At 32.4% G+C, this 13,325-nt stretch overlaps 1 protein-coding gene across 2 annotated transcripts; it reads left to right on the top strand.

The window, feature by feature from the left end:
* The first annotated feature begins 4,976 nt into the window (after positions 1-4,976).
* On the top strand, positions 4,977-12,768 carry LOC142608365 (protein WVD2-like 7). Of its 2 annotated transcripts, none has more exons than XM_075780126.1 (10): positions 4,977-5,287; positions 5,409-5,481; positions 8,003-8,746; positions 9,001-9,204; positions 9,366-9,409; positions 9,491-9,583; positions 9,663-9,759; positions 9,872-9,931; positions 10,676-10,786; positions 11,886-12,768. In XM_075780126.1, the coding sequence occupies exons 2-10, from the start codon at positions 5,440-5,442 to the stop codon at positions 12,369-12,371; spliced, it is 1,881 nt and encodes a 626-aa protein (XP_075636241.1). In that variant the 5' UTR covers positions 4,977-5,287; positions 5,409-5,439; the 3' UTR covers positions 12,372-12,768. The 2 variants fall into 2 exon arrangements, with proteins under 2 accessions (XP_075636241.1, XP_075636240.1); XM_075780125.1 differs by having other exon boundaries at positions 9,860-9,931.
* Positions 12,769-13,325: the final 557 nt, after the last annotated feature.

Below are 13,325 nucleotides of genomic sequence, written 5' to 3'. Positions count from 1 at the left end.
CGGGTTCCAAATTTCGAATTCGGCTAGAATTGGGGGTTGTTGCTTGGTTTTGACTCCTACTATATACACTTATATTATATAAACCATTTGATGCAGGGCTCCTAGTGAGCGTATTGTTGCTGCAAATATTTGAGGACTTCCTTTGAGTATAGGGGTTTTGATTCATAAGGGCAATATTCGTTCATGATGAAGCCCGTAATAGAAGGATTCTAAAGTTTTTGAAACTTCTACAAAAGAAAAGCAATTGGGCATTCACAACTTCAATTTTTTTTTTTTTGGAGAAAAACTTCACATATGTTATATACAAAGATTATGATTGCAAAGGTTTTGTGAGTATAGCATATAGTAATTAATAATTTATAATGGATTTTCTAAAAGAATTGGATTTTCGACCCTACAATGGTTTCTTAGTTTTTTATTTTAGTTATTACCAAATTAGTTGTTTTAGATTTAAAATCTGATATGTGCCGTTAAAATACATGAATATTCATAATAAATTTGTTTATTTAACCTATTAAAAAAGAAATTATTCAACTTGATCAAAATAAAGTTTTTCCATTGTATAAGAGTATTGATTGCATGCACTTTTGGTTCTGATGTGTAGTATTAAGCAAAAAAAAAAAATAAAAATAAAAGAGTATTTAAACCACATATTGGTCATTCTCTCAAAAAAAAAAAAAAAAAAAGACCACATATTGGTCAAAAGTCAAAACAGTTTTTTAAAAATGTAATACATATTAATATTTATTTTCCTTAAAAAAAAACAAGAGAGCTTCAGAGAGAGAGAGAGAGAGAGAGAGAGAGAGAGAGAGAGAGAGAGAGAGAGAGAGAGAGAGAGAGAGAGAGAGAGGTTCTAGCTCTAGAAATTAAGGAGCCGATTGGTTTGGTATGGTAATTTACGCAACACTTTTCAGTTTTTAAACAATATTATACGTATTTCTATATACTTTTTCACTTTAAGGCCGGCTCAATAATTTTTGGGGTCTTAGGCGAAAATTTTAAGTGGATTCTTTTTTAAACTTTAAAGTCTAAACCTGCACAAATAAAAATTAATTTATTACATGGTTTAATAAATTAGTATCACTATATTACAAATGAGTTGATATAATATACATCAAATTATTAACTGATGTGATAATTTATAATAATTGATAAAGTAAAAGTTTGCATTAAAAAAAATGTGATAACTTAATAATTAGTGTGGGGCCGTGTGGGGGGCAGCTTAGCTTAAGCCTTGTGATGTGTTGGGCTTGTGAACAAGACTGCATAGTGTACCTTGTGCAGTTTTGTCCTATCAAGTTGTGTGCCTTGTTATTGTGCAGTATTCTGTATTTTAAGATATAATGTGGCATTTTTAATGTATTTTATTGACCAATAAAAGTACTTAAATTTTTTTTATAATTAAAATATATAGATAAATATATTATATATATGATTTTTTTTTTTACAAATGAAAGCCTTTTTTATTTGAGAGCCTTAAGCAATTGTATCTATTATTCAATAGGCCTTATTTTACGCACACGTATTTTTACAAATAATATTACTAAAACAAAATTTTCGGACGATGAATATCAAGAATTTTTTAGTGAGGAACATCAAGTAGAGGTGGAGCCACGAGATGGTGCATTGTGATTTTCATCACCTGTGATCCAATATATGAAATTATGAATGGATAGCCAAAGGACCCACGTGAAAAACCGTATCCCAAGTCAATACCGAACTTAAAAAAAAAAAAAATTAATGAATCGGTTACGGTTACAGGAAACTCTACCACACCCAACCCCTCCTTTCATCTTAGCTGGAACCTCTCTACTCAATAGTGCATGAAGTTGACACGTAGCCGCACCCTATTGCTCCAACCCCTTTCTAGCTTCTAAGCTCTAATCTATCGTCAGTTTCAGTCTGCTCTTCCGTTACAACTAGCGTTAAATGAGTCTCCACATATTTGGCACTGTTGTTAAAATAATAATTTTTTGTCGATTAAATATTACAATACGTATTTTTATAATATTTTTTCACTCTACACATATTTTTATAATATTTAAATAACGTTACTATAAATTTTTTACCAAACGTATCTTTAAACTGTTATCTAATAGTTGGGCTCCACGCATGAAAAAACTTATTTATGTTTTTTTTTTAATTAGCGAACAACATAAATTGAAGTCTAAATTTTAGTTCAACTATTAAATGAGTAAATTTCCAACATGTTCATATTTTAGGGAGCAAAAAAAATCGTAAATATGAGTTTGGGTTGTGTAATTTTTGTTTTTGTTTTTAAGGGATTGTGTAAGATTGTAAATATGTTTTTTAGAAGTTTGTAATTTATTGATAAAATAAACAGTAAATTTTGTAATAAATATCATATAATTTTTAACAATAGAAGATTGGTTAAACTTATTCTTATAGGTTCATAAACGAAAATCAATCTATTTAAGTAACTCAAAAAATATAATTTTAACTACAATTTATTTATTAGTTATTACTAACATATATTTTATGAATAAAAAAAATTAGTGGTTGTATTTATTATATATATACATAAAAGAAGAATAAATTAATCAACTAACTTATGAATAAAGTCAAATTTATCCAACAATAAATTGAATAAGTCTAAACATGTGATATATGTGTGTGTTTGACAATGATTATAAGTTAGCTTTTTTGCTTAAATTATCCACAGTTAATAAATCCTACATTATTTTTTTTGTCTCAGTTTTATTTCAAATAATCTACCTTTCAACTTTTAGAAAATAAACTAACTTTTAAGTTTTTTTTGTCTTACATTATAAAAACTAGCTTGTAACTCCATGCATATGCATGGATACACTTAAAACATATACAATGAGATGCATAATATAATTTAAATATTATCGATAGTCTTTTTTATATTTTGTTAACTCTTTAAAAAAATTTTGTAAGGATATTATTAGGTAGAAAATTTAAATTGTCCATGTTATTTATTTATTTTTATTATTACGAAGCACTTTTTTTTTACTATTCATTTACTCTAAACTCTTTGATTTTTGTACTTAATAACTCACTTGGATGAATATTTATGATGTGGTCCGACATTTATTTCTAAAATTAATAAATAAAACTATTTAAGAATAAATAATTTAGGACACATGACACAAAATTGGAATTCTAATTTGAGTTTCTTTCAGTTTCACCTATTATTATATAATAATATATAGATATATAGATAAGCTACCGAAAATAAATTATTCTTTAAACATACACTACTTTATTATAGAATCCGAGCTTGTCTCATTTTAAAAATAAAATTAAATGAGCAACCTTGAACTACTATCTCAATGAGATTTTTGTTAATACCATGAACGGAGCCATTCATGGACTAGGGGAAGCAATGCCCCCCACCGCCCCCCCTAATTTTTTAAAAAATAATATAATTATATAACTATATATTTAGGTACTAATTTTAGCAATTTCATTCAATAAAATTACATTTTGTCCCCTTTATTGATCATTATAAGAGAAATGCTACAACTACAAACTTTTTTACAACATTTTAACAAACTATTGAGATAACAAATTTTTACTAGTTTGCATTTGAGTCCACCACTGACATCACTTTTTTACTTACTAATAACCACTAATCACAACAAAAATTTGTGTATATATATATATACACACACACACACACAAGCCCAAAATAATAGCCCAACAACAAAAAGTATCAATAGGCAATAGCAAAGCTAAAAAAAAAAAAAAAAAAACTTTGAGACTAATCAACCAATTTTACCAAAAACAAACAACTTAGCACTTTAAAAAAATTTAAACAAAATAATTTTGTCCTTGCCAACAAAAGACACACTCTACATACACATGAAAAAAAATAATAATAAAAGAAAACCTTTGCCGGCTAAGCAATGGAACCGAAAGTCGAAACTATTGCATATAACTAACAATAAAATCACCCCCAACTCAAAGTCCTGGCTCCTTTCCTGGTTAATACTCGACTTGACTCGACTCGTTTAAGACCTTGGTTAGAGCATTCCCATCAAATGTGCTACAATAACTAAAATATTATTTTAGCACCAAAAACACTAAAAAAACCCATTATATCAAAGGTATCAACAGTCAAATTTCTTTGGCAGTTTACTGTAATTAGGTATTAAACACAAAAATAAGTAATCTAACTTTCATCTTCTAGAAAATAAGCAATCTTTTAACTTTTTTTGTTTCACATTATAAAAATAAGCTATCGAAAATAAGTAATTCCTTAAACAAACACTAATTTATTGATGAACTCAAGCTTGTCTCGTTTTTAAAATAAAATTAAATGAGAAATCTTGAACTATTATCTGAACGAGAATATTGTTAATACTCAACTTAACTCGACTCATTTAAGACTTTGGTTAGAGCATTCATATCAAATGTGCTACAATAACTAAAATGTTATTTTAGCACATAAAATACTAAAAACCCCGTTACATCAAAGGTGTTAAAAGTCAATTTTTTTTTAGCAATTTACTATAATTAGGTGTTAAACACAAAAAAAAAAAAAACATTATTTAAATGAAAGTTAGAGAGAGACTTGAGTGGTAAAACTATTAAAGAAAGTATAAAAAAAAAGAATAAAGAAAAAATATTTAAATAAAGTGATTAAAAAAAATTTGATATTTGATGTATTATACAGCAGAGTGTTAAAATAGATAAATGATTCTTTTTAAGTTACTAATAAAAGCTAGATTCTTTTGAGCACTAATGCTCTTTTAGTCAAACCACTGGAAAATCCAGAACATTGTCTATGTTTGCGAGTTTAACGGCACCTCAAGCGATCCGAGTGACGGAGGAACAGAGTTTAGAGAGAGAGAGAGAGAGAGCAAAAGGACAAAAAGCAAAAAGACAAGCTTCACATGATGACTGATTGTGATTGACAAAGCTTTCTAAGCAAACCGTCTTTTAAGATTTTACAGTTCAATAACCAAACACACACTTAAAGCTCACTTATTCTAAAAAAGAGTGTGTCACAAAAGCCTCTCTCACTCTCTCTCTTTCACACAACAACAACAACAACAACAACAACAAGATCTCAAAACTCAAAAAGAGAAACAAAACACAGTGATTTCATTCTTTTTTGTTTTTGTTCTGTGCTTTCACTCTAAGACACGCTTGCTTATTATTCTCACTCTTTTTTTAGATTCATTGATGAATCACAAGCTTTTTGCCTCCATTTAATTCAAACCAAAACTGTTCCATTTGAAATCACAAAGCGTTTTTTATTTTATTTATTTGTCTCTCTGGAAAATGCGTTTTTAAGGTATTAATCATTAAAAGCTCTCTGTCTGTTTTTGATTATGTGTTAATTTAGATGTTATTGTAGTTTGAGTTTAATTAGATTTAATGACTGTGTTTTTTTTTTTTTGATGAGTGGTGATTAGGTAGTGTTTTAATGCTTGATTTTTGCTGATCATGGCTGGAGAGGTTGAAGAATCCTATAATTTTAGCTTTCAGGTATTCTTTTTTTTATTTATTATAAATCTTTGTTAATTACATTGTTAAATCTCTAATGTTGTTTGATTTACTTAAGTTATTTTTAAGAACTGGTGCTTAAATTTGAGGTTTTGATAATTGTTAGTCTTAGTAGTAGGAATTTGAGGTTTTAATAATTGCTAAAAGAAATTGAGGAAAAAAAAGAGAGTTTGACTCATTTGACCATAATATACGATTTACTTTTCTATTTTTAGAAATTTAGATATAATGGTGAAAGGATCTGCATTTGTAATCGGCTCTACTAGTCTAATTTGATTTTTCCGGCCTTTCGTCTTGAGTACATACTTTGTTCATATGCATAATGTGTATTGATTGGTTTGCCAAAAAAGAAAAAAAGAAAGAAAAAAAAGGACATTTTTTAGAACCTATCCTTGTGGCTCAGTGGGGAGACTCTGGATTTGAATCTCCCATCTCCACTTGTTGTAAGAAGAAAAAAAAAAGGCGTTCGAGCGTGTCTGGTGTGTATCGTGTTATAAGAAGTATTCATCTACAGGGTCAAGGCTGATAGTCCGTAGATTACTTAGCACATACGTGTGTTTTACTGATTGTAATCAGAAAATATCAAAGTGAATTGGAGCTTTTTAATCCAAACTTTCTTGAAAGTACAGCAAAGAATGTAGTGATTTGCTATTTGTAATTTATGATCTATACCTTGCTTTTCAATGTGATAAAAATGTAAGCAATTCTTTTAATCCCTGCTTGCTGAATTCTATCTTTGATTCACTAAAACTGTTCTTAGCCTAGTGATCATGCCAAAAACAAGCTTATCTTTATTAGATCTTCTTTGTTTTTTTGGGGGCTAATTACTTTACAGATTATCCAATTGGCAAGAACATGTTTTGAAGTACTATAAACAAGTTTTTGTGCTTGGATATGCATTTGCGTATCACAGGAATTAGTCAGGTTCTGGGAATGGATAAAAAGCATTGCTTGTTGAAAAAATAGAATTATGTGATGTCATTTTGCAATTAAATGGAAACTTACAATTGATGTTGTCAACAGTATATATTTTTTGGGTAGATGGATCAGTTAGAATATTATTTAACAAATCAAAAACATTGATTCAAGAGCAGTAGGCTTGAGATTCAGCAGAACATGTACTGCAGAACCAGAACTGCTAAACAATAAACACAGTACAGCAATGTTTGAGAAAAGCATAAAGCCACAACAGACTTACCCCATCTAGCAACAGCTACTTTAGGCAAGTAAAACTCAACTACCTAGAGTCAACTGTACAAACTCAGCACCACTCAGCTCAACTCAAATGAATAAAAAATCAAGGGACAGAAAAGAGCAAGGCTGGATTGAATCCCCAATTACAGCAGAGTACTCTATTTAATATTGAGTTATAGCTGTACTTATTCTTGCTTTCCATTCTTTTAGCATCCTTTTTTTAATAATGCCAATACGTTGCTCTTCAGTATAGATTTTCCTTGCATGTAGAGTAGCATTCCTTTGCTTCCACAATTGGTAGACAGTAGCCACCAAGCCAGCTTGCAGAGGGTGGTTCTAAATTTCTTTGAGTAGCACCCCATTTTTCTAACTCCTTCCAGTTGGTCTTGGCATCTGACACTAAATCCAGACCCATTGTATCATCCCAGATCCTCCTAGTGAAGGAGCATTGCAAAAAAGGAGGTGATCTCTCTCTTCATTACTTGACCTGCAGATCATATGCACGTTGTCCACATCAAGAACCCATTGTATCATTCCGTCCTTGGAACTTGTTTAGGATAGCCATCCAGCCAACAAAAGAGTACCAAGGGATAGCTAGGCTAAACCACACCAGATTCCACCATTCTACATTGTTACCTTTAGCTCGAACTTCATTCCAAGTGTCAGCACAATCAAACTTGTGAGAGGCAGACCATAAGGCTCTGTCTTCATCTTTCAACTATTTAAAGGAAGCTTGCTCTGGATGCTTACAAGATGATCTGATCTAGCAAGCCTCCAGGTACATATTCTATTCAGTTGGACTGAAGCAACTTTTGCCTGAATATGACATCAGGGTGCCTTGAATCATGCCATAGGAGTATCTTGCTTCCATCCCTTACTTTATCACTCAGAATTTCCCTTGCCTCTTCCCAGAGTTTAAGAATAAATCTCCAACCCCATAAGCTTGTTGAAAGTAATCGTTGTATATATGATTGATGATTCCTGGATCTTTCAGTAACCATTTTCTATATCAGTAATGCAATTCAAAAGTTGCACGTTGTTGTAGAACTTCTATTGTTTTAGTGAAAATACAGCAAAACACGCTGACTAAAAATAAAATTAAACCACAAATGTTTACTTCATTGAGCACTCAACTACCTTCCACATGTGCTAATGAATTGAGTGAAGTTGAGGCTGTTGCCAAAGTATTTGGAAATTTTGCATCAGTGGAAAGCTGGCTGAATTGCAAAGCATACTTTTCACTTTTTCTCTCATGGGTGTCTTTTTCCACTTATTCTCTTTCTAACAGCTACTTTCATCACACAAGCAGGCAGATTCTCTACATTCTGGATCTATATCATTTGGAAGGTTTGAAAAAGAACCATTATCTTGGGAAAGGAGGTCATCTTTCTCACATAATAGGTACCTTGAGGAGGTTGAAAAATGCTCGAAACCGGGTTCAGTTATTGAGAAGAAAGCTTATTTTGAAGCTCATTTCAAGAAGAAGGGTCTTCTTCTTCCAAATTCATCCGAGTGCTATAGTGGGTCTGAATATCAAACTAGTGAAAATGATATCTTGGAGAGCAGAGAAGAATTTGAACATGTAAATGAAGGTAGCCACTATGCTCACTTTCATGAGAGCCCTGAGGGTTCAGAGCATCATGCAGAATCCGAAGTAACAGGATGTGGCATGGTGAAGCCAGGGGTTTCCTACTCTGCTCCTCGGATGGAATCCGTTTTGAACAATGCTGATAATTCAATAGATGGTAATGCTGCGGATGTTAATGCTGGGGAAACACATCAAGCTGAATCTGGGTGTGACAAGTTTCGTTCAGTTAATGATGAACCAGAGATAAGAGGAAATCATAATCTTAATGGTGATGATGTGAATGCTGATGAATCATGTAAAGCCCAAGTTCATGACAAACTAGATATTGAGGTAAATCAGAACCTTCATTGCAATGCAGTAAATGCCGATAAATCACCAAAAGGCATTGACCAATCTCCCAAGACTGGACCTGCTGCGAAAGTTGACAAAACTAGCTTGGAACATTTGCGAACCCCTTCTCCAAAGGTGTGGATTTACAAGAATATTATCACAGTAACAACTCATACTTTTTTGTCTATAGTTCCTTATTTTTCAAAGCAATCACTGTATGTTCTATGGCAACTATAATTTGAAGTGAAGATAAGAAAGTAGCAACTGGAAACATGCTCTGGAAGTGTGTTCCATTTGCAATGAACACTAGATTGTTATGCCTGCATTTCTTTAAGCTTTTTCCACATATTTTACTTTGTGGCTTAAACTCCTTGATGTTCTAACTCTAGTTGAAGGCTGCAACGGGAACCAAACCTTTGAAGCCCAGAGTTTTTCGAGTCCAGAGAGACATTTCTGGTGCTGCATCTAAAGACCCTGCAAAGAATCCAAGTAGAAGGGAAAGAGAGAGTTCACCAAGAACAAATACAGAAAAGAATTCGTCAAAAACTAGCTTTCCAACTACACGTGCTGTGCACAGAACTCCAATCTCAGAGGTAAGCAATTAACAATGCCAACATATTGAGAAGTCGATTCAAGGTGCCTTATCAGTAACATTCTTGTCAGTTGGCCGTTCATTATAATAAGATTCATTAACACTGTACGTAAATACTAAGTGTGTTCTGTTTTCTATTATTGCTTGTTCTTTTTGGCACAGGATTCTAGAAGTCAGAAGGCAAAATTAATTCATGACAATAAAAGGTACTTATTGTTTCTTGGAATCTTGGTAGTGGTAAACCTATATGCTTAATTTGGACCACAAGTTTGATTCTTTTGTTGTAGTATTGGTGAAAAGGGATCAAGGAGAAAGAAAGTTGGTGAATCTCAACCCTCTTCAATGAAGGCTGAATCAGGAGGACATCTAACAGCAAACAGGTTTATTGAAAACACAATGAGGATTGCTCTTTCTGTTTAATCTTTTTACCCTCTAAATTTTCATTTTCATTCATTATAGGCTTCATCGCACTGTGAATTCGACAAATGAAGATGCAAGGCCAGGTGCTGCAACTTTCAGTTTCAAAAGCGACGAACGAGCAGAAAGGAGGAAAGAGGTAAGTGAGCATGCTGTAACTTTGATTTCAATTGTGCTTTGATTTTGGGGATTAGGTTTGAATGGCTTACCCCTTTGCTCCTGTGACTCATCTGACTCAGTTCTATATGAAGTTGGAGGAGAAAATGCATGCTAAGGAGGCTGAGATAAATCAAATTCAAGCAAAAACACAGGTATGCCGAATTATCAAATTAATAATTTTTTACTATTTAGCTTATTTTTGCTATTATTCATGGGTTCTACTGCATTTTTTGGTAGTATTCATGGATCCCACTGTACTATTTCAGCTAATTTTTATCTTTATTTACAGTACTTTTAGTAAAAAGTTTTCAGTTTCAGCTAAATAAATTGTTCCCAAACGGACCCTAATTGAAAATTATTTGGAATTTCACCGCATGCTGCTTAACTCTAAAAGAGATAATGACATCATCCAAAGTATCGCTATGCTCTCGATACTTGGGATAATGAAACAATAGTGATATTCAAAACCTAGGCTCTTATGCTACTGGCTGGAGATTTGATGATAAAAATTATAAAAGCTGTAGATTTGTTACTATTATTAGTATTATTTTTGGTCTTGGTTCTCTTTCTTTTTAAATGTGGGTATGGTTAGAAACATTCCATATTCTTTACTTGAAAATTTTCTAGTAAGGTTCGTCTTATTTCATTTCTTAAACAAGGATGTAGTAGATATGGATTAAATAGCACCTTCTTAAAGTTGGTTGTGTTGTAAATTACGTTGATGTTCAATACATGTGGTTGTAAGAAACTTAACCAGTTCAACCAAGAGCCTTGTTCCTTAGCGGCATTGCTTGGTCTTCCTTATCAGGGGAACCAAGGTTCAAAGCCCCTTCCCCCTCTTGTTATAACAATTGAAGCATAAAAAATGAAACTTAATGGGTTCAGTTGTTCTGCAGGAGAAGACAGAAGCTGAGATCAAACAATTCCGGAAAAGCCTAAACTTCAAGGCAACGCCTATGCCTTCTTTTTATCATGTAGCTATGCCATCAGGGTCAGATGGGAAGCAGGTATGTAGATAGTTTTTCTATGACCACTTTGCATGGTTATTTGACTAAAGAAATCCATTTTATATAAATAGAGGAATCAGATTCTTCACATCTGACATTGGACCCTCCCAGTGGGCTACCCACAAGCATGTGAAATTAGAGGAAAATTGGCTTTCAGCCAGCGCTTGTGATTTTAAGGGGTCATAAGATCGATAATGGATTTGGAATTTATGTAATTTACATGCAGAGATGACATGACAATAAACTGATGAAACAATATCAAGCTTAAGAAAATCATTGAACCAAAGCTGGAGCTTGATAGGCAAAACTGCAATAAAAATCTATCTGAAATGTATTACTGCTGGAAAGACTTGGAGAACATCCAGAGAAAGAAATTACTAGAATTGTGATCAATACTTATCCCATTAGTTTATTTTTTTTTAATTAGAAATTCAAAAGTTTTCACACCATCTTACAGTGATATCATTCTTATTTCCAAATATTTTCCATACTAGTCACATAATATTTTTCCTTCAAAATTAAATTTTCTTTTCACTTTCAATGTGTTTGTTGAAGGCCTAGTAGTTCCCCAGTAACTGCCTCATTCATATATAACAAAAAGCTTTTTATGCAAATGAAGAATTGCTTTGTGGAAATCCAGCCAATTGAGAGAAAACATGACTTAATGTGTGAGCTTCAATTTATCACCCAAAATAATTGTAGAAATTTTATGAGCAATAATATCTGATAGTTAGGTTTCTCTTGTTCAGTGTTGTGTGAAATAACATGGCATGATTTCTTATCCATAGGGAAGATGAAGAGCCCTTAAGGCGATTCATTCTGAATTTAGTTTTAGGAAGTATTTTTAAGAAAGGCATACCCATGTAAATTTGTCATTTTAAGCATGTGAATATCATTTAACCATTTAAACTACATCTATAACATGCTTCCCTGTCATATTTTGATGTTTAGCCTTTGTTGTCCTATGTTTTGGATTGTTCTCCTAAATTATAATTAGTTTGTTCTTTCATTTATGTGTCTGATAAAGCCTTTCAGATGTTAATTTGGCAACAAATAAGCCAAAACCATCCTGATTCTGAACGAAATTTTTATTTATTAGGTCGTATTAAGTACCAACAATAAAGTTAATAAAGCACGAAGTAAGTCTACAAGTCCAGGGAGTAGAGCTGTTGCAGGATCAAAATCATATTTTAAGGCAGGAAATGATCAAGCTCCCTCTACCAGTGAATCTGTTGACACATCTGAACCACTTGATGCCTCAGAGGAGACCATCTTCCCATTGACTGAGCATTCTGGAGGCAGTGAAATCTTGCAGACTGCATATACCAACCAAAGTTTTCCCCCAGAAGCTACAACTAGAAATGAGGTCACAGGGAGGAAAGAGCGAGGAAAGGAGAAGGATACTAGTTTGCATAAACATCGTGTATCAGAAACTCATAAGGTGACAAAAAGTCAAAGAGTTGATAGGAAACAGAAAGTGGGAGCCCGGAGAAGTAGCAATGAGATGGCAAGGAAGGACATGAAAAACATTGGCATTGGTAGCAGTTCTGGAATGGGTCATCTAACAGTTGGTGTTGCCTCTTGAACAAAAAAGAACCTTCTCCCCATACATTCTCCTTTTCCCCAAGCTACCATCACATGTTTGTAATCACATGTTTGCCACCATGCGGAATGAATAAAAAGCATAAAGTGATCTTAAGTTACCCTGTAAGAAGCATGTACGACGTCATGCTTCTCTCCATAACACAGATGTGATGTATCATAAAAGCTGAATGTTGAGGTTAGCATTTCATTATCACTTTCCCTTAACGTTATTTTATATTTTCATGTATGCAACATGTAACATTAGATGTAGCTGGAATAGATAATAATGGTGAAATTGTATGAGGAATCTCTTAAAATCAGAAGACCCTTTTACCACCATGTATGAGGTATACCAATACAAATGATTAGTTTAATGAAATAATTATTTGTAATAACAACATTTGTTCTTAATTTTTTATAATTTCGTAAGCAAGATTTGTATCTAGCATCTTGAAATGATTTTCATATGGTTGCCTATTGTTGTTTACTATTGTGACTCAAAAAATTCATCTTCATATAATAACAAGAGATGATCATTTCTCTTCCAATGACTATGGAAGACAATGATGATGTATATAAACCTGGATGAGTATTTCTCATAATCAAGATACAATAAAAATCATCATTTTGGGCACATACTGCATGCCCATTTAAATATGAGATCCTATTTAATTAATGGTAGCTATTTTTCTTGTTTTTGAGAGACCACTTGATGGTGCTTGTAACAAGAAACATACTGAATTACCGAAGCTAAGAATTGGTAGGAAGGAGAAAATCTATTATGTATCTGATAAATGTAATACCACCTTGGTAGGGAGGCATTCCTTTTGGCTTTAGGTTAATTTGTTTAGGTAAAAGACGTAGACTCTAGTACGAGTAATCTATTATCTCCATGTGATAATGATAGTAATTTACTTCAAAATATAAACCAAAACAGACTTATTACCACTAATAA

Source organism: Castanea sativa, chromosome 8, assembly GCF_040712315.1.
Source record: "Castanea sativa cultivar Marrone di Chiusa Pesio chromosome 8, ASM4071231v1".
Taxonomy (NCBI): Eukaryota; Viridiplantae; Streptophyta; class Magnoliopsida; order Fagales; family Fagaceae; genus Castanea; species Castanea sativa.
This window is presented reverse-complemented; position numbering and strand designations above follow the sequence as displayed.

Coding starts and splice junctions, on each gene's coding strand:
- LOC142608365 (XM_075780125.1), top strand. CDS start 5,440: ATGGCTGGAGAGGTTGAAGAATCCTATAATTTTAGCTTTCAG. Junction 9,932..10,675: donor AAATTCAAGCAAAAACACAG/GTATGCCGAATT, acceptor GTTGTTCTGCAG/GAGAAGACAGAAGCTGAGAT. Junction 10,787..11,885: donor CAGGGTCAGATGGGAAGCAG/GTATGTAGATAG, acceptor TTTATTTATTAG/GTCGTATTAAGTACCAACAA.